The following is a 21,362-nucleotide window of genomic DNA, read 5'->3' on the forward strand; positions in this document are numbered from 1 at the left end:
ATATTCTAGATAAGGACCACCCCCACTATAAAAGGGGTGTCCTCACCTTGTACTAGACATCTTTTTTATCATTAATGAGATAATTTCCTTATTCATATATCACATATATTCTTTTAGCTCTGCTAGGGTTCATCAAGGACACTTTATATCCATTGTTAGACCTTAGACAAGAACATAATGAATAAGTCTCTAATTATTAGTGTTCATATTTTAGTCATTTGGTTTCGATAAATGAGATTCATCCCTATATTATTCTTGTGATAATGTGTTTGAAACGCAACAAATAATCTATTAATTAGTTCAAAAAATTAGAGCATGTTTTATTACCGTTGTTGAAAATTATTTTTTATTTTTAAAAGCTGAAAATTCAAAAACCTACTTGTTTTTAAAAACAAAAAATAGAACAGCTAAAAGTGGGTTTTCTGATTCAAATTATTTTTTTTAAATGTTGGAAAACAATCTCACTCAAACAGTTTTTTATTGAAAAAACAGTTTCTAAAAACAGATTTTAAATACAATTTTCAAATTAGGGTCTGCTTGATTCCAGTTTTAGTTTTCAGCTTTTAAAACAGTTTTTAGAAACAACTTTTAAAAACAGTTTTCAGAAGAAGAAAACGATTTAAATGACATGTTTTCTAACATTTAAAAAACTAATATCTGAAAATTAAAAACATTTTTTAGCTGTTTTAGTTTTTTAATTAAAAAACTAAAATGAGAACTGTTTCTAAAAACATGTTTTCAGTTTTTGAAAACGGTAAACATTACGAAGCTCTCTCTTAATTCTGGAAACAAATTTTTAGCATCAGACCCAATACCAGAATAATATCATATCACTGAAACATAGTTCTGGAAATTAACTTCCCGAGATATAAACAAATTTAAATCCCAAAATTTATAATCGGGAATTACATGAAATATTATTCCGCAATATATAATCCACACTTCCCTTGGTCATTCAAAATTTGCATAACGCATTACCTAAGGAAAACCAGATAGTATAACAGATTACAAAAGTTCTCAAGTTACAAGGTATTTATGAACTACAGTTCTTTATGCTTCTTTGGATCAAAAAGCAATTAAGAAAATCTCCCCCTTATTCAGAGTCTGTATCTGGGTCTGCATCCACAATAGCAGGAAAAGGATCATCCTCAGCCTCTGAGCTGCCATAATCTAATTTAAATGCAAATTCCCTGGTCCTTTTGGAGTCTGATGTTCCTATCAATGAACTGTTCCTATCAGGCATGGCACTGTCAGAAACAACCCTCTCAGATATCTCAGTAGCTACAGCACCGAAGTGAGCGTCAATGTCAGGGATGCTTGTGGTGCAAGAGACGGGTTCTTTAAATAGCACCGTAGAATCTCCGGGTTGACCTGACATGAAACTGAACGCACCCTCCTCGGTCCTCATTTCAACATCTTTGCCGGTGGCAGTCTCAGGTGCCATCTCACTCCTCTCTTGGATGATGGTGTCAGAGGACAGGTTTGCAGAAAGCACTTTGGGGTCATTATCTCTGCAAGCTTCAGAAGGCCTTTTGGTGTGTTCTGCCTCTTTAGCCAATGACATATCAGCTTCATTATTGCCATTTCCCAGCCAACTAGCATATAAATTATCTTCATAGTCTGGAGGTGCAGTTTGTGGTAAACCAAATGCGCCGCCGCTGTTCCAGCTAGTGTATTCATCTTGGAAATTGCGCTGAGCTTCATTGTTAATTGCACAGTCATAATTTAATAGTGGAAGTGCCCTAGGATGTATCAGCACTTCCAAGGTTAACAGAGCATGGGCACAGAACTCAGCAAGTTTAGTTCCTGTTTGTTGCCTTCCTACACGCACAGATTTCATAATTTTTAATCAAACAGGGAGGAAGATTAACATAATATAACATGAAATTGTGGGCAAGAGAAAGGTTTGAATTGCTATCAGAAAGTCACATCAGGAATCTAAAATGCTAATATTTATTAGATAATCATAATTCTACACGGAAGAAACATAATTTATTGATGCTAATTATGTTTTGCATATTTGTTGTTACCTTTTTTTTGAAGTAATATTTTCTGTTGCTAATAAAGACCTAATTTGAATCCTAGCTTCTAGGAATTAGATATAAATCATGTAATATATAATAATTATTATTTATTAACAGCAAGTATACAACACAAGACAGGAGATACTTTCCAACAACCGCAACACCAATTCTTCAAGTTATAAAACCTTAAACATCTTGTAACACTAATAACTATCATTGAAATGTCTTATTTACACCATCAATGAAACCCAATATTTTAGCACTCTATAGTACCAATAAGGATAGCAATATCAGTAAGAACGAAAGAAGGCCGTGTTGATTAAGAGAAGTACCTCTACGGAATAGTCCAAGGCCCTGGGATATATATGGAGGTCGCACCCGAGCAAACGAAAGAAAAGATGCCAAAAGAGCACGCAATGCAGCAAGCTGCAAATCTGCGGCAGTTGCAGCAGGATCCTTTTGCTGAAGCACACTTATTTCTTCACTAGATGGTCCTTCTTTGAAAGAATCATTTGCTATGTCCATCAAAAGACTATCAACTTTTTGTCTCCACCGTTCAGATCTTAAAGCACCAGCCTGTGAAAAATTATAAGACTTTCATACAGTTCCCTTAAGATTTTGAGAAGAAAATTTCAGGGATGGATTTAATGTGAAATTTTCATACCCGAACTTTTCAGGTAAATATTATGGGGATACAAAACTCCAGAGGTAGAAAACAAGGGACTTCTGTAAGCACTGTAATACTTACCCATTTAAAACAGAATATCTTTTCATCTTTTTTGGTTTTTGGCATGTCACTTTGTCTAACACATGTAAACTAGACAAGGGTGGCCTCACGCATAACAGTAGCATATAGTGAATCGAACTATGCAAACTACAAAGTATGAATAGCCATTGAAGGTAGGGTATGGTTGACGAAAGAACATCATTAGTTTTTTCATACAGAAGAGACATACCACAGTAACAAGAGCTTCTAATGCCTCGAGTGCAGCTATCCTCAGAGAAATTGGAGTTAGTGGACGGTTCTTGGGATCTTTCACTCCTAAACCAACACTTTCGACATGCTCCTGAAGAGACCCAGCATTACTGCTATGCTTCCTTTTTCTATGATTTGTTGGTGGTGGCACTCTAACAGAGACGTCTGAATTTGAACCATTCAATGTGACACTATTCTTATTCTTAATGGTGCTCAGATCAGCAATAGCATTGTTGACAACTTCCTGCTCGAGGTACATAGCTATTCCTGTTCAGGATGATTGATTAGTAAAAGCCATTATGTATGTCAAATTAAACATGGCTTATTCAAACAGGCTAGGAAAGGGAACAAATGAAATTGGAGCATAAAAAAAGTGACTGAAAAAGGAAAAAATCATCAATAGTCTATAAATAAAGTTGTTGAAACAGTCTATGGAAAAAAAGGAGAAAAAAAACATTATTACATGAAACGGTAGAAGTATGCCTTCAGTCCAGTGAAATTGTCAATACTTAGTTTTAGTCCCAATTGAAATGAATCATATTTCTAATAGAGAATATGATTGATCTGTACTATTATTACACATGACTTAAAAGTTAGAAGTACAATATATAGATTGTGCCCTAATCTATCTCAACATTTAGGGTTCCTATTCTATCTAAAATATTATCTACAAAATTAATCCCCACTGGTACATGATAGCATGATAGTAACTAACATAAATAATCGTATCATAACAAAACATGTCACAAATCTAATCTTATCTTTGTCATAATAACAACACTTCCCATAAAGCTGAGGAATGGATATCAATCATTCCAGCTTACAAGTGAGTTCTTGAAATGGCTTTATGGAAAGTTCCCTCGTAAACTCATCTGCCAACTTTAATTTTGAAGGGGACATATTCTCTTCCTTAGCAACTCCAAGTCATCCTCACCGTAGCAACGATCGAATCGTGGCCAGAGAACTAGTGTCAAATGGCTTACTCAAAACAAAGTGGCTTACTCAACGATAAAGTAGTATTCTTAAGAGTTGCAGGCACTTCAATTCATCCAAGCTAAGCATTCAGGCTTCCTCATCAGGTGGATCTGTCCTAACAACCTCATACCCGGTCTGGCTTTCCTGCCTTGGGTGAATACCCCTGAGTCCTCCCATTTGACTGAGAACATTGCCCTTCCCATGAAGTTTGAAGGTCTTCCTGTTATGGCTGGTCTTACAATACATGCACCACCTGTCTTCTCGGTTGAGCTTCCGAGGAGTCTTTTCATAAGAGAATGAACCTGCTCTAGGAGTTTTACCAGAGGCTAATGTCGATCTTTGAAGGTGTTTTTCATCCAACATGACCGTTCTACGACTTTCATCTCCTTGAACAGTGTAGAAAACCTTTTGGTTTTCATTTTCATGATAAGTATATTAATTCCCGGCACAACGATTCCCAGTGCCTAAAGGGTGGCAGACTTTGTTAATGTATCTGTTAGGACCCCATTGCAAGGTATGGGACTTGAGTCCCACATTGGAAGTATGAGATTCTAATGTGGGGTTTATAAGGCCTTGGGCTCTCCAACTACAACAGCTAGCTTTTGTGGTGTGGTTCTCCCAAGGTTCTTATCAATGGTATCAGAGCCTTCCACCATGTCTCTAAGCTGCAAACGAGCGGCGCGGGTGGTGACGCCGGCATTGCAGTGTTCGCCCGGGACTAGTCGTGGGGCTAGTGCACAGCCAGCCCGCGTGGGCGTCGGGGCTGCGGAGCGTGGTGGGATGTTAGGACCCCATTGCAAGGTATGGGACTTGAGTCCCACATTGGAAGTATGAGATTCTAATGTGGGGTTTATAAGGCCTTGGGCTCTCCAACTACAACAGCTAGCTTTTGTGGTGTGGTTCTCCCAAGGTTCTTATCAGTATCTTTTATGAGTAATGGAAGCTTCTCTTTGCCAAAAAAATTGACCTCGAATGGAATCATATTCAGAATTTTAGGCAGACAAAAACTTCAAAATGTGTGCCCTCGCAATGAACTGGCTAAGGGTTGCAGTTCATCTTCAAATTCTGATACAGGCCTAAGTCAATCGATAAGACATTTAGAACCTCATAGTAATCAGTCGCCGAGAAAGAACTCAATGTTCAGTATAAAAGATCTTGTTTTCTAATTCATCATAGGTAGAGGTGTCCTATTTCATAGAGCAGGTCTGACTCAAGTATTCCCAAATTTCCTTTGCAGTAGCAAAGATCACGCAATTGAGGGGCTGATCTCCGGAGTCATCTAGTGCCATAGCCATGTCATAATGAGGGAGTCTTCATCATCCCAAGCCTCAAACTTCAAAGCAATACTTGTTAGGGGTTGTCCCTTCAAGGTGACTCGGCTTCTTAAATCTTAAGAGCCTTGAGAGTAGTCCGAACAAGGTTGGCTCATTGAAGGTAGTAGCCGCCGTCAAGGCGGTACCCCCTAGTCCGAACGTTGAATACTCTTAGCTACCCCAAAAGCTAGCTTGGGCCATATTTCTAGTCAATCAATAGGTTACCTTAACACACCACCTTCACACCTAGGGCTAGACATTTGAAGCGTGAAGTTTGCAGGACTGGACATCTGTGGTTTATGGGTGGCCCAATAAACAGATCTTGGATGGGCTCTGATATCATCTTAGAATTCGGATTAGGCTTAACTCTACTCCAGAAGCTAGCCCAAGGGTGAGGATTGCTTTAGCCTGTATAAGGACTTATTTGGTCACATCTGTACTCAATGTGGGACCTGATCTGAACAAATACGAAGAAAAGACGAAGAGAGCCGCAAAACCACCAAGGGTAAACGATTAGGGTTTCCAACAACTGCCAATCAGTCAGGCTGATGAGCCTACCGACCTCAAGAACGGAACTAAGGGAGGTCAGTGACCAAGTCTGCGGTGGTGCGGCCGCAAAAGCAGGGAGGGAGCACGTGAGATGCATGCACTAGAAACCTACCACCATAACTAATCTTATCATGACAAAACATATCTCAAATCTAATCCTATCTTATCATAATAACAACAGTCCCTACTTTTTAAAACGCCACGTTTGTTCTAATTTTTTGAAACACTTCAATCCTTGATTTGTTCATTACTATTAAATTTTGAGTTTTAGTGCGAACTGATATGTTTTGGACAACTATGATGGACAGTACCATACCACCTTTTTTTTATGGTTTGGCTCACTATTTTATTGAACTCTGAGTACAAGTGAGGTTATTTCACAAGAGAGAATAAATGGAACTAAAATTTAAGACACTTAGCCTCATGCATCTCTTTCCTCCCTTTCACTAGCCCTTTCTCTACCCGTAAATGTTTTTCTGTTTGATATAAAATAAAAGGGAAAGTTGCACAGGAGTTCTAGGTAAAAATAAAAATTCCACTTATGTTCAAAGTGGTTGATGAATAACCACCAACAGATATGAAATGCGACAAAGTATAATTAGGGGGAGAGTAAATATATCTCTAAAATAATAAAAAAAAAGAAGCAAAGAATATGAAAAGAATAAAAAAGAAAATGATTTTCCAATGCCCAAACTTTTTAACAAGATAATACGAATGTAAAAGAAACTTAATTTAGAAATTTCATATACCAACACCCATGGATATGAGCAGAGTCTTTGTCACTGAATAGACCTTAATCCTTAATTCAGGCAATGCACATGTCTTGAAGTACTGTGTGATGATACGCACAATAGAGGCAGCATGTGGTATTAGTTCACTGCAAGACAAATATGGGCGATAAGTAAAATTCTGCATTATTTCAAGAAATAAATACATAAAAGACATATATTAGAAAGAACATGGAAGCCGTGCATAGGAACAGGAATGAGACATCATAATCGTGCAAGACACGCTCTCTAGGTGATAGAAGACACATTAAGATAGAACCAGTCATAATGGCATTAAAATAAAAAGACCAAACCTACTATTCTATGGTGTCAAGGTTCCAGGAACTGTACATTTAATTTATAAAGACCCCTTTGTCATTTCATTTTCCCACTTAGCCCATTTTTCTTTTGAAAGGACAAGGTGAGGATATCATGCAGTCATACCTTCCACTGCCCTTTATGACAGCCATAAGCAATTCCATGCTACACAAGTGCAAAACTGGAAGTTCTGAACAGATGTTCTCTTGCTGCATCGAGGTCATGAATGGAAAAGACATTTGTGGCAAAGAGCCATTTACACTCAAAATTCTCTCAACAAGGGCCAATAGCGAGCGTACAGGTACGTTTACCTGACATTTCATGTCATATTACTTTTCATCATTCTTATCCCAAATTAAGAAGCACACAGAACTGACTATTGAAGGAACATAAATTGGGTAAAATAAACTGTACCTTAACAGGATATGAATTTGTAAGCATTGTGCAACAGCCAAACATAAGCACTGAGACATTAGACATTAGAGATTGTTCAGACCTCTTTGCTTCTTTGTTACTAGCTTCTGCCAAAATATGTCCTCCTAAAGGTGGTGGAGGATGTGTTCCAGGGGGAACCAACAATCTACTAACCTCATTACGTTTGGTGTCTGCAATGCATAGAGAAAGATGGTCACCTACTATTAAGAGAGGCTTTTATGAGACAGAAAATACCAGCATCTACCTTCTTCTAAACCTTGAAATGCCAAATTTAATTGATCATTTATTAAAATCAAAACCTTCTGCATCATCAAAGACCAGCTTTCTTCATCTCCTCTTGATTTTGGAAGTAATGCAAGGCAGTGTACAAGATTCTGGATGCGCCATACCAACCACATTAGAGAACATGTCAGAATAAGACTATGTGCATATTTATTTATATTTATCAGACAAATTTTCCACGCAGCATGAGAATTCAGTCTTAAGGATGAGGCATACTTCTAAACTATAAAAAGAAAATAGAAGAAAAATCCATGTGCTCTCAGCATTTTGATATTGACTAAGGGAACTCACTAAAGCCATCAAATGCTGAAACCAACATTAAAGACAAGATTTCCGCCAAACAGTTGATGAATGTGTGATGATGCGTTTTAAAGTTCACCTCAAATAATTTTCTCCCCATGGTTCACACACAATGTTTACCTGCTTATCCGATGAATGTCACATCGGTTTCCCCCATATCAGTAGGTTTTGTAACTCATCTTTCTTTGAATTTTCAGTATCTTTTATTTCTTTCTGTTTTTGTTATGAGAAATATCACAGAACAAATGGAAAGTAGGAACATAAATTTCATATTGAATACATTACAGATCAAATTAATACAATAATACATGAATAATTTCCAACTCTTTATACTAATGAATCTATTCTGGATCATGAAATACTCTGTCTCTCTTTTAGGAACTATTTCACTTTCTTGGTCCACAAACTAATTTGGCCCTAAATAAACAATTGGATCACAATTAATTTTGTTTCAAATTCAGAGACATTGATTAAAAACCATTATTGGCTTGTATGTCCATTGTGTTTCAGAAGTTCCGACGGTGTGGGTTATTTATTTTAACACTACCTAGTAGCACGATGTAATACTATCTTTGGAAGTTTAGGTCAAAATGGAATGAGGGATTTCATAAGAGAATCAAATGAAAGGGAGTTGGGAAAAATTACATGGAACTGTTTTTCCTCGACTTAGTTGACTGGAAGTTGAATAAAAATGTTATGAAGGATGGAATGGAATGGAATGATTAGAATTGTAAATTAAGAGCTACAATATAATCCCTATCTGATAAAATGCACAAACCAACCATAGAAGAGAGGCTCTTTGAAATTTGATAATCACATTACCTTCAGCATATCAGGACTGAATCCTCCGGACAAAAGTTTTGAAGCAATAGCAGATTCAACCTGCATAAATTCAAAACACTAATCAAATCTGACAAATCGTGAATACAGCAGCAAGTAAACTCTAATCCTCTCCAGCACATATTTCCTCATAAAAACAAAAGGCAAAGTTGGTAACAATCACATGCAAATATGCAATGGCAACTTTGCAGTTCTTTTTTAATCATGAAAGACATAGAGTAAGAGTAGAGTCTTGGACTAGAATAAGATAATCAGTATCAATATATGCGCATTTTCCGGTACAAGCTGCAAAAGCATCAACGTCGCAAGAGTAACTACACTCGTGCATCTCTTGTTTGTATTAAAATTCTTTTTTTTGATCTAAAGATATACTTGTCACTTGTTAAAGCCTTTATAAGCTCTACTTGGGTCATATCTCTAGTCGATTTGGAATCTCAACACTTATCTTGAAGCAAAGATAAATAAAATACTAGAAAACAGCTATTTAGAAAAGTTAAATACTCTGAAATGATAGTATATTTGTCTTGTATTGATGTAATCAAATTCATCTGTAAAACTATATACAAGGGAGGTATAATTGGAACCCCTACAAAATTAGGAACAAAATCAGTAACAACTAGCTTTCTATTGAAAGTATATTAAGAATAAAGGAAATAATATAATACAATTACAATCAATACTACCCCTTTAGCTGGAGTGTGTGTGTGTGTGTCTATATATATATATATATATATACCATGCATCTAGGTTGTGACATATATAAGCTATCCAAGGTCTCCCATAAGGATATAGAAAAGATATCAGCTTTTTGATCCTTTGAGCTCAAAGAAGATGTCTTGATGACACCTGAGAGAATCTTTTCTCTGATGAAATGATAGTCAAGTTTCATGTGTTTAGTCCACTCATGAAAGTTTGGATTTGAAGAAAGATACAAAGTGAGGGGGGCAACATTAGGCCAATCCAAATTGTCTTTGGCCTTTACCACTGCTAACCACTATCATACTATTTATAGGGGGCCAACATAACCATTGGCTTTGATACAATCTTGAATTCAGGTCTTGACCTAACCCAGAAGCTAGGTTTCCAAAGTGAGGATAAATGAAGATTTTATGAGGACTATGTTGGTCATGTCTATTGTCTATGTGAGATCTTAACACACCCCTCGCAACCAGAACTGGACATTTGCAGTGTCAAGTACTAGAGTGTGTAAAATTGACGGCTGCAATCAAGGCAAACTAGGGTGGTCACAATAAAGGCGGCAAAGGCTCCAGAATGAAGGAGGGACTTTGGTTCACTATCAGAGCTATGATAGGCTCTAATACCATCTTGAAATTCGAGCTAGCTCTTAGGGTTTACTTAGGCCTAGCAAAATTTACGAGAAAGGCTGTGTTTATGGATTTGCTTTAATGTTCAACCAATGGTTGCATCAAGGGATTTGCCATTTCTAGTATGCCGGGAGATTGAGGCATGATAGGAACTTTATAGTACCAAGTTGCCCTTTTAAAAGACTGCGGCAGACTTTCAACATCTTTGGTTTTGAATGCTCGCGTTCACTTTTAGAATTTTCTGTTTTAAAAAATATCTAATTTTCCATCCTGTTGTACTTTACCTCTTTCCTTTCTAATAAATTATATTTCCGATCAAAATCTGAACCAGGTACTTATAAAAAGTTGCACCTCATATTGGTTGAGCTGCTCTATGGGATGCTTTGCATCTAGTTGAATGCCTAGGTGGCCTTTAGTAGTTTTGACATGCCCCACTGATAGGAACCTTATCTCTAGTAAGAGCAAGGATTACTCTAAGGTTTACAAGCGTAGGGGTAAAGTGGGGATAAACATTAGTCCCACTACCTTAGGAGAGTAGGGTAACTAATTGTGAGCTGGCAGATTCCCTTTGCAGAGAATCAGGCCAGGTGGTGTGTATAAACACCAAAGGAAGAGAGAGAGAGAGTAGGCTAGAATTGGATTAGTCTTGGACTAGGAGAGAATTGAAGCACACTCGAATTTGCTTCTGCTATCACTGTTATTTCCTTTCTTTCTGTACTGTTTCTACACTGATTCTTGGTGATTTCACCAGAATCCTAGTAAATAATACAAGTTTCCTTCTGTTCATTCTTCATCTTTCTCTGAATACCTATCATTGGTATCAGAGCTCCCGATCCAAAGGGAGCTTTGTATGACCTTCACCCGCGCACAAATGGAGAACCGTATGGAGAGCGTTGAGAAGAACGTCTCTGAGATGATGACTGTTGTCGACGAGCTCCGACAGCTGATGCTCCAACAGACGCGACGCCGGAGCAGGGGTAGATCTAGAACGCCCCGTCGCCGTCACCGCTCTGGAAGTCAGCACTCGTCGATCTCCGGCGATGACTCTCGTAGCTCCCGATCTGTTTCGCTGCGACACGAGGATGCTTCCCCGAGGAGGCATATTCGCACTGGAAGGAAGATCGATCTCCCTGTGTTCAATGGGGATGATGCTTACGGGTGGATTGTTCGGGTCGAGCGATTCTTCCGACTCAACGAAGTTGACGATACTGAGAAAGTGCGACTCCTGGTGGTAGCTATGGAGGAACGTGCTCTGAACTGGTTCCAATGGTGGGAAGAACAAACCCCGGAACGCACTTGGGAAGCGTTCAAGGAGGCTCTGGTTCGAAGGTTCCAACCCGGGTTAGTGCAGAACCCGTTTGGACCATTGTTGAGCATCAAACAATCCGGAAGTGTGATGGAGTACCGCGAACGATTCGAGATGGTCGCAGCACCGCTGCGTCACACCGACCGAGATATCATCAAGGGAATCTTCCTTAATGGCCTCAAGGAAGAAATCAGGGCCGAGCTGAAGTTGTACAGATCTGGAAAACTGGAGGAGATCATGGACCGCGCGCTGTTATTGGAAGAGAAAAATCTGGCTATGCGCAACAGCAAGGGTGGAGATGAGGACAAGCGAGGATGGAAGGAAAAGGGAGCATCCTCGAGCAAAGCACATCAGACTTGGATAGATGGAAACAAGTGGAAGAGCCAAATTGCAGGATCTACAACTGCAGAGAAAGCAAGTGCAGATAAAAGCTCTACTGAAGCTAAAACAGGGGAGAATAAGGGACAAGAGAAGAAGTGGACGGGGGGCCAGAGGTTGTCTCAATCCGAGCTCCAGGATCGTAGCAGGAAGGGCCTATGCTTCAAGTGTGGAGAAAAATGGAACAGGGAGCATGTATGCAAAATGAAGCACTACTAATTCGTGTTGATGGAGACGGTAGATGAAGAGGAAGAAGAAGAAGATGGACAATTCTTTGAAGCAGAATCTGAACTTGCTGTAGAACACAAAACCTTACTCTTATCCCTCAAGAGCAAGGAAGGCATCACCACCAGTAGATCCTTCAAGCTACGAGGTCAACTGGGTCAGAGGGAAAAAGCAAGGTCAATCCTCATACTCATAGACTGTGGTGCCACAAGCAATTTCATATCACAGGGACTGGTCAAAGAGATGATGTTACCCATCACTGAGACTGTGACCTATGAAGTGGAGATTGGCAATGGAGATAAGATTCAGAATCAGGGGGTTTGCAAGGACCTACAATTGCTAGTGCAAGGGTTGAGTTTGACCCAACAATTCTATGTCCTGGAACTGGGTGGAACAGATTTAGTATTGGGCATGGAATGGTTATCCAGTCTAGGGGATATAAAGGCAAATTTCAGAGAATTAACCTTGCAATGGCAGGTTGAAGGACAGAAAATGATGCTAAGAGGGGACCCCTCTTTAAGCTGTACTCCAACTTCACTGAAGGCTTTATGCAAAGCCTTGCAAAACAAGGGAGAAGGGTTCTATGTGACATGTGAAAATCCACTAATGGATACAGAAGATGAGCAGGGAATCTCAGATGACATGGCTGCCATTCTAGCAGAATTCCCAGAGGTTTTTCAGGGGTCTCAAGGACTGCCACCAAGAAGGGATTGTGACCATGCTATAACCTTAAAAGAAGGGGCTACCATCCCTAATATCAGGCCTTACAGATACCCTTATTATCAAAAGAATGAGATAGAGAAATTGGTAAAAGACATGCTGAATTCTGGAGTCATCAGAACTAGCAACAGTCCCTATAGCAGCCCTGTAATTTTGGTGAAGAAAAAGGATGGGGGCTGGAGGTTCTGTGTAGATTATAGGGCTCTGAACAAAATGACAATCCCAAACAAATTCCCAATCCCTGTTATTGAGGAGCTACTTGATGAGTTGGGAACAGCTCAAGTATTCTCCAAGCTGGACCTTAAGTCTGGAACTCTGGATATCACCAAGTAAGGATGCAAGACCAAGACATTCCTAAAACTGCATTCAGGACACATGAGGGCCATTATGAGTATGTGGTCATGCCCTTCGGGCTAACCAATGCACCATCCACCTTCCAAGCTTTGATGAATCAGGTGCTCAAGCCATACTTAAGGAGGTTTGCCCTTGTCTTCTTCGATGACATTCTCATCTATAGCCAAGATGAAGAAGCACACAAAGAGCATTTGAGACAAGTCTTGCAAGTGCTCAAGGAAAACCAGCTAGTAGTAAATCAGAAGAAATGCTCCTTTGGGAATAAACAATTAGGATATCTAGGCCACATAATTTCTGGTCAAGGAGTAGCTGCAGATCCAAGCAAAATCAAAGACATGATTGATTGGCCCACACCTAAGGATTTGAAAAGTCTTAGGGGATTTCTTGGACTGACAGGTTATTACAGAAAATTTGTCAGGGGATACAGCAAGATGGCACTACCTCTTACTCAACTCTTGAAAAAGGATAACTTCAAGTGGGACCAAGCAGCCACTGAAGCATTTGAGAAGCTGAAGGTGGCCATGACTACCTTACCTGTACTGGCAGCTCCAAATTTTGACAAACAATTTGTGATAGAGGCTGATGCATCAGGCAAGAGCATTGGGGCTGTACTTATGCAAGAAGGAAGGCCAGTAGCTTACATGAGTAAGGTTCTCTCTGATAGGAATCAGAACAAGTCTGTATATGAAAGGGAACTAATGGCCATTGTGATAGCTGTACAGAAGTGGAGACCCTATCTATTAGGTAGGAGCTTTGTGATACACACAGACCAAAAGAGCCTCAAATACTTGACTGAACAGAGGATAATGGGTGAGGATCAACAGAAGTGGATCACCAAGTTGATGGGATACAATTTCACAATTAAATATAAACCTGGGATAGAGAACAAGGCTGCTGATGCTCTATCCAGGAAATTTAACTTTTCTGCTCTATCTACTGCACAGTGCCAAGAGTGGGAAGGGTTAGAGGAAGAATTACTCCAAGATGCCAAGTACAGCACTATTATCCAAACTCTGCTCACTAATCCAGAGTCACAAGGAGACTTTGAGTATAGAAAGGGACTCTTATACTTTAAGGGAAGAATGGTGATTCCCAAAACATCCTCAAGGATACCTAAGATATTAGAAGAATTTCACAATTCTGCAGTGGGAGGGCATGCTGGCAATTTCAGAACCATGAAGAGAATTTCTTCTCTATTTTACTGGGAAAATATGAGGTCAGAAATTCAGCATTATGTCCAGAGTTGTGAGGTATGCCAGAGGAACAAGTACCAAGCTCTAAGTCCTGCAGGCCTACTTCAACCCTTGCCTATTCCTTCACAAATCTGGGCAGATATTAGCATGGATTTTATAGGTGGCCTACCTAGGTCCATGGGAAAGGATACCATACTAGTGGTGGTTGACAGGCTCACCAAGTTTGCCCACTTCATAGCCCTGTCACACCCTTATTCTGCCAAAACTGTGGCAGAAAGTTTCACTCAAGAGGTGGTCAGGTTACACGGCTTTCCTAAAACTATTGTGTCAGATAGGGATAGTGTGTTCCTAAGCTCATTCTGGTCAGAACTCTTCAAGCTAGCAGGAACCAAATTAAAATATAGCACGGCCTACCATCCACAAACAGATGGTCAGACTGAAGTGGTCAACAGATGTGTGGAAACTTATTTGAGGTGTCTCACAGGGAGTAAACCGAAGCTGTGGTCTAAGTGGTTAGGATGGGCTGAGTATTGGTACAATACCAATTACCACTCTTCACTCAAATCTACTCCTTACAAGGCTCTTTATGGCCAGGACCCTCCTGCTATAGTTAGAGGTGATGTGACCTCCACAGCTGTAGCAGAGGTTACCAGATTAACTGCTGAAAGGAACAACATGCTAGAGGAGCTGAAAGCAAACATGGCACAAGCTCAGAATCTAATGAAGCAACAAGCCAATAAGCATAGAAGGAATGTCCAGTTTGAATTAGGGGATCAAGTCTATCTGAAGATACAGCCCTACAAACTCCAGACCCTAGCTAAAAGAACCAATCAAAAACTCAGTCCTAGGTATTATGGCCCATTTGAAGTGGTTGGAAAGATCAGCCCTGTGGCCTACAAATTGCAGCTACCAGAAGGGTGTTTGATTCATCCAGTCTTCCACATATCTCTATTGAAGAAATCCTTGGCTCCTACAGTTCAGGTGCAACCTTTACCCCATTGTTTATCTGAAGAGTGGGAGCTACAAGTCGAGCCAGCAGCTGTTCTGGACTCCAGACTTAACCCCTTTGGGGAAACTGAACTCTTAGTCAGTTGGAAGAACCTCCCTGATTCTGAGAATTCCTGGGAGTCACTGCAGCAGTTCCAGAACCAGTTCCCAACATTCCACCTTGAGGACAAGGTGTTTTTCCCAGGGGGGAGTGATGATAGGAACCTTATCTCTAGTAAGAGCAAGGATTACTCTAAGGTTTACAAGCGTAGGGGTAAAGTGGGGATAAACATTAGTCCCACTACCTTAGGAGAGTAGGGTAACTAATTGTGAGCTGGCAGATTCCCTTTGCAGAGAATCAGGCCAGGTGGTGTGTATAAACACCAAAGGAAGAGAGAGAGAGAGAGTAGGCTAGAATTGGATTACTCTTGGACTAGGAGAGAATTGAAGCACTCTCGAATTTGCTTCTGCTATCACTGTTATTTCCTTTCTTTCTGTACTGTTTCTACACTGATTCTTGGTGATTTCACCAGAATCCTAGTAAATAATACAAGTTTCCTTCTGTTCATTCTTCATCTTTCTCTGAATACCTATCACCCACACAGGTTGTCAAATAAATTATATGGATTTTTTCCAGCTAAATATTAAGAAATGTTTTATCACATTAATTATCTGGCTTCTAGCTGAGATGTTGTTCTCATATACCATTTACAATTAAGTTTGAAGCTCTTCTTCGGGTAAATTGGGTATTAAAGGAAGAAGTGTATTTCATCACAGAAACAAAATTCTAAGTATACATACAGGAATTCAGCAAGTAACAAATGTAACAACAAGGGAAGAAGAAGCTTACAGCTTTATCATTATCATGATGTTGAATAGAAGATCGAAATGAAGTTAATATGGTACATAACACATGAACTGCAGCTTCCTGCATTCACCACAATTTGAAAAATGAAAAAGTCATAAGTAAATAAAGTAGATAGTTCATTTCGAAAGAATAAGCAGGTAGTCAAATGACAGAGAAAAGTAGGGTCCATTATCAAAAGCATGTAAGGAATATTAAATATCCTACACTCAAAGATTTGTCTGCATTAGTGCATTCAGAAAGTATGGGCAAATAATAAACATTTTTCTCTTCCACATGTGCTAAGTGCAAATAATAAACGTTTATAAGAACTATTTTGACCATATCTCTAGTCAATGTGAGACCTTATCACACTCATCACGCCCAAGGTTGGACATCTACATCATGGAGTTTGCAGGACAGGACATCTGAGGGTGGCCCATTTATGGATTGCTCAATAAACGAATCTAGGATAGGCTCTGATACCATATTAAATTTAGGTTAAGTCTGATTCTACCCCAAAAGCTAACTCAGAGGTGGGGGTTTTCCTATTTATAAGGACTTATTTAGTCATATCTCAAGTCAATTTGAGTTCATAGCACACCCCCTCACGCCCAGTGATGCAGATGACCCATTTATAGGTGGTCCAATGAACAGATCTAAGGCTCCCATACCATCTTAGATTTTGGTTATTCCTAACTCTACTCCAAAAGCTAAAGGTAAGGATTGTTCTACTCTCTATAAGGATTATTTTGGTTATATCTCTAGTCAACGTGGGACATTAACATTCTGAAATGTTTCCATTCTTGAATTTGGATCAAAATTCAGAAAGGTAAAAGCCCAGGTGTTGTATGATACTTTTGGCCATTGGTTTCATAGTTTTCCCCATCTTCATTATGCTTAAATTTATATTGGTTTTGACACTCATGCCTTAGTTGCATCTCCCCTTTGTGCACTTTGTTTATTACACCTCAATGAGTTTTTGTGACTCACCCCGATATTTTCTGTCATTCAGTTCGCAGGTTGTTGAGTAAAAGATTCAGAGGCTTTGCTGATATACCCAGGAGTTGTTGATTATTTTAGGTAGATTTCCATTATGCAATAGCAAGTATAGTTTTTTTGTTGACTCCAGTATAATACAGCTCTAGGAACAGAGAGCCATTTTCTAACTTTTGAGTCGATTAAGACCCTATGAGGGACATTATCTTTAACTGGTGTAAATATGGCTGGTGGATATTGGATACATATTTTGACAGGTATTCCTTATTTAGGAAATGTTGAAAATACAGAGGAAACTTGGCCAATTCTTCAGTAGCTCTTTTTATTTCGAATTGTGTATCCTTAGTGTGATTCTATCACTAGGCTTGTCAGGCTAGCTGAGGGCTAGATCGATGCTAGTTTGTGTGCTGGTCACGAACCTAGAGTAGGTCGTGACACTTCCCCTCAATTATTTCACTTTCAACAATGAAGATTGGAGAATACTTTGCTAAAGAAACGATTCATATTGTTAAGCAAATACCTGAATTCTAAGATGATACAAAAGCATGACCTAGATCCATTATTAGGCCACTCATAGCTGAGCAACCAGTAAATGTCTAGTCCCACAAACTTCATGCTCCAAATGTCCAGCCCTGAGCGTGAAGGATGTGGTAAAGTCCAACATTGACTAGAGATATGGCTAAAATAGTCATTAACTTCTTATAAAGGGTAAACCAGCTCTAAGCTAGACTTTGAGGCAGAGTTGAGTCAAGGCCCGAATTCTAAGACATACTTGCATAAATTTTTTTCTCATTACTACATTGACGCATTGTGTGATGAACCAAATGATTTCCATCTATCAGCATAAATTGCAGATGTATAATGCTTTAAAGTTTAGATATATGATGTATCGATATTCGATATTCAAATGCAGTTCTAAGCACAACTGTACAGCCCAACCTCAACACAAGAACTTATCCCTCAACTATTATTGCAAGAATCTAGAGTTTTCCCCTTTTGTTTACAACTTAAAAAACTATGTAAGCGCTAAAAACTATACACACAACTCTATCCAATGCATGTCAAGAGCATTTTCATTCTCTAAGTTGAAATAGAAGCAAAAATTCAATAATTTCCAAACTAAGCCCTTACCAAAATTGCCTCTGAGTTGTCATCTTGTAACATCCTCAAAACAGGCTGAACGACTTTCACAACACAGTCTTTCTTGAGCTTAGGAAATCCACTTAACCTATTTCATAAAAGAGTTAATACATGCGGCTGCCGAATATTTTTATAGAGACAAAGCTTACCAGGGAATAAGACTTAGAAAATGGTTGGGAGGTTGTACAAATGCGGATTCATAAAACCATTAAGTGACAAAATAGTCCACATAAAATGTTGGATTCATTAAGACTAAATGCATGGCTACAGTAATTTGGTTTCAAAAGATATCCTATGACCTACATATAATACAGAAATTTAGCTTGCAGTTCAGTACATGAAAAGTCAAAATTAAACAGACCATCTTTGGTAATAGTTAATAGAATATTAAAGATCCACATTTCAGTATAAACAAATACTCTTCTACAAACATCCTCAGTGTGGATAATGCTTTCAATCCGGGCATACAAATGGCAACCACACAAGAGCTTGCACACAGAGATTTCTAGTATGGGATACAGTTAAGAAGCACCAAATGAGAATTCTGCATTGCAAAAGAATAATTGCAGTAATCAACATAAATATCTATCAGTAGGAGAAGAAATATCTAACCTTGCAAATAGATCAGATATTGAAGCGCAACAAGCCACCCTCACTAGATCCGAATCTGCTGGTGGCTGTTTTAAATAAAGATCATGGAACATATCAAAATTGTGTATAACATATGTGAAAATTTTATTTTAGAAATGTGAACATAAATCATCAAAGATCCACGGAAACAAAGGATATCTACATTTTAGTGCACATGTACTCTAAAAGACTCAATGAGCTGTTCAACCACATAATGACAACATATATGGTACCCATTGACGAAGAGAGATAGAGTTATTGGCAATGTATCAGATAAATAATGTTTACCATTATTAAATAACATAGCATTGAACAACAACAACAACAACAACAAGAAGTAAAAACTTTTTCCCACTAAATGGATCAATATGACTCTATAATGTCCTATTATATATCAAGAATTCTATAACACAGCATTAGGGAATAAAACTATGGTCCTTCCCCACTACATGTAAGGAGACTTCATGAACTCTTGATTGGCTTAGAGGAAGAATAAGCATGTTTAGTAATTCCAGAATTCATCAGCCAAAGATAGAATGATGTGTTAAGAAGAACCTGGCCGCCTTAAATCTTAGATTCTCATACAAATTGAGCAGTAACATTAACTATAAGACATTGTTATTTGTATTGCTCTTTTGGGAGTATCAGATTTGACTTGTGTGTTAAAGGTGCGTCGAAAAAAAAAATTGAACATAGTAGCTAGGGTATATCAAATTTAGAGCATTACTCAGGTCTAAGTTCAGATATAGCCCAAAGCAACAGCAAACCAGTGAGCAGCATTTGATACCCCAAAAGGGAAAACAAAGAAAACTTGAAAGAGAATTATGTGCACTGGCAAAACAACTTATAACCTGTAGTTTTTTCTTCAACTTATCGAACCACGAAGAGTAAGAGTCTACGAAACGATCATCGCTGCACAGCTCGCAAGTAACCCCCAGCAAAGATATACCTGCCCAACATTTATCTAGCTGGAAAAGGAAAATTAAGCCATGTCAATTAACCAACTCTGTGAACGCAGATAACAAAAAATGAACTTCAATCTTCAAGTGTAAACTAATCTGTATCAAAAAGCTGAGTATACAAAAAAGAACTCCAATCTTCAAGTGTAAACCAAAATGGTTTTCACACAGATAAAAACATCAATAAATTCATTCAAAACAACAATCCAATAGAGTAATGAAATTTACCGTGGAGCTCTCAAGGAGGGTCTCAATGCGTTCGACCCATGATGTAACAGCGGATTTCCATTCTTCAACAAGCTCGGGGGCCATGGATTCTGTAAAAGACTCAGATAAAAGAGAATGTGTTCTGATCAGAGAGATGACCTTGGATAACGCAGAGGGGTTGAAAGAGGGTCGCTTCTTGTCACGGAGGTGGTCACTGATAAGGGTGCGAAGCAAGCGGGGTTTGAGTTCAACATCGTCCATGCCCCCGAAGTGATCAAAGGCCGCCATTGTTGGCAGCAATAACAAGCTTCCAACGTGCAATGAAAAACACTTTCTGAGACAGAGAGAGGAGAAGAAGAAGAAGAAAAGGGAGAGGAGAACACGGTTGCGGCGGAGGAGGGACAAGGTGGCCTTATGCGGTGTAGGGGTTTTAGCTTTGGTCAAGTGAGGAACTACAGTTATAGTATTAAATACTAGAATGTTTTTAGCCCCTCATTTTTAAAGAGAAATCTAAATTGATCCCTATGAAAAAATTATTGTGTTAGATCGCTGAGAAAAAATATTTTAAATCAGTCCAATTGATGTCTAGTCACTGCCTACATGTTGTGAATATTGTCAGTCACCAGCCGACGGTGTGAGCTGGCAACGGAGGGGTAATCGCATGGTCGGGCCAACCAGAACGTGACATGGCGACCTAAATGGGTTAGGTTGTCCTAGAGGGGTCAAAATTATATGAACTATGCGGGTTGATCCGGTTCCCCGACTCGAACCTGCTTAGATTGGAGAGCTGACCTATTCCCTAAGCTCTTTACCTTAAACTCTAAACTCGACCTAAACAAGTCGGACCAACCGAAATAAGCTAGGTCGACATGAATTGGCTAGGATGACCTAAACCGACCGAGATGACTTAAACAAGCCAAGCCAAGAAAGTGGTGACGGTGTCGGTTTAGGTGATACGATGTCAATTCAAGTAAGTTGGCGGTGGGTTGGGCTGTGGGCATGTCAACATTAGTCGAATTGGTAAGTGCCAAGTCGAGCAGATTAGAGGGTGGGTAGGCGCAGGTGGGGCAAGTTGGTGTCAATTCAAGCATGTAGGCGTCAAGTTAGGCATGTAAATTATATGAGTCGGATATAGGGTTATGGTTGATTTTAGAGTTCAGGTCGGATATAGGGTTTAGGGTCGATTTAAGGGTTTATGGCGGGTCGGGTGTTTCTAGCTAATCGAGCGGTTCGGTTTCGGTTTGTGCGAGTCAGAGACTGGTCGAGTGGGTGGGTATCGAGTCAGGCGGGTCTACGACAATCCGGGCTTGCTGACG

The 21,362-nt window shown here is 39.2% G+C and overlaps 1 protein-coding gene across 1 annotated transcript; it reads right to left on the bottom strand.

The window, feature by feature from the left end:
* Positions 1-793: 793 nt before the first annotated feature.
* Positions 794-20,497, bottom strand: LOC130746223 (uncharacterized). Its single transcript, XM_057598775.1, has 13 exons — positions 20,068-20,497; positions 19,732-19,848; positions 18,863-18,927; positions 18,242-18,338; positions 16,118-16,195; positions 8,762-8,821; positions 7,602-7,731; positions 7,337-7,527; positions 7,049-7,233; positions 6,587-6,714; positions 2,981-3,267; positions 2,357-2,600; positions 794-1,821 (listed from the first exon to the last, which is right to left on the bottom strand). The coding sequence occupies exons 1-13, from the start codon at positions 20,332-20,334 to the stop codon at positions 1,094-1,096; spliced, it is 2,577 nt and encodes an 858-aa protein (XP_057454758.1). The 5' UTR covers positions 20,335-20,497; the 3' UTR covers positions 794-1,093.
* Positions 20,498-21,362: the final 865 nt, after the last annotated feature.

Source organism: Lotus japonicus, chromosome 3, assembly GCF_012489685.1.
Source record: "Lotus japonicus ecotype B-129 chromosome 3, LjGifu_v1.2".
Classification (NCBI taxonomy): Eukaryota; Viridiplantae; Streptophyta; class Magnoliopsida; order Fabales; family Fabaceae; genus Lotus; species Lotus japonicus.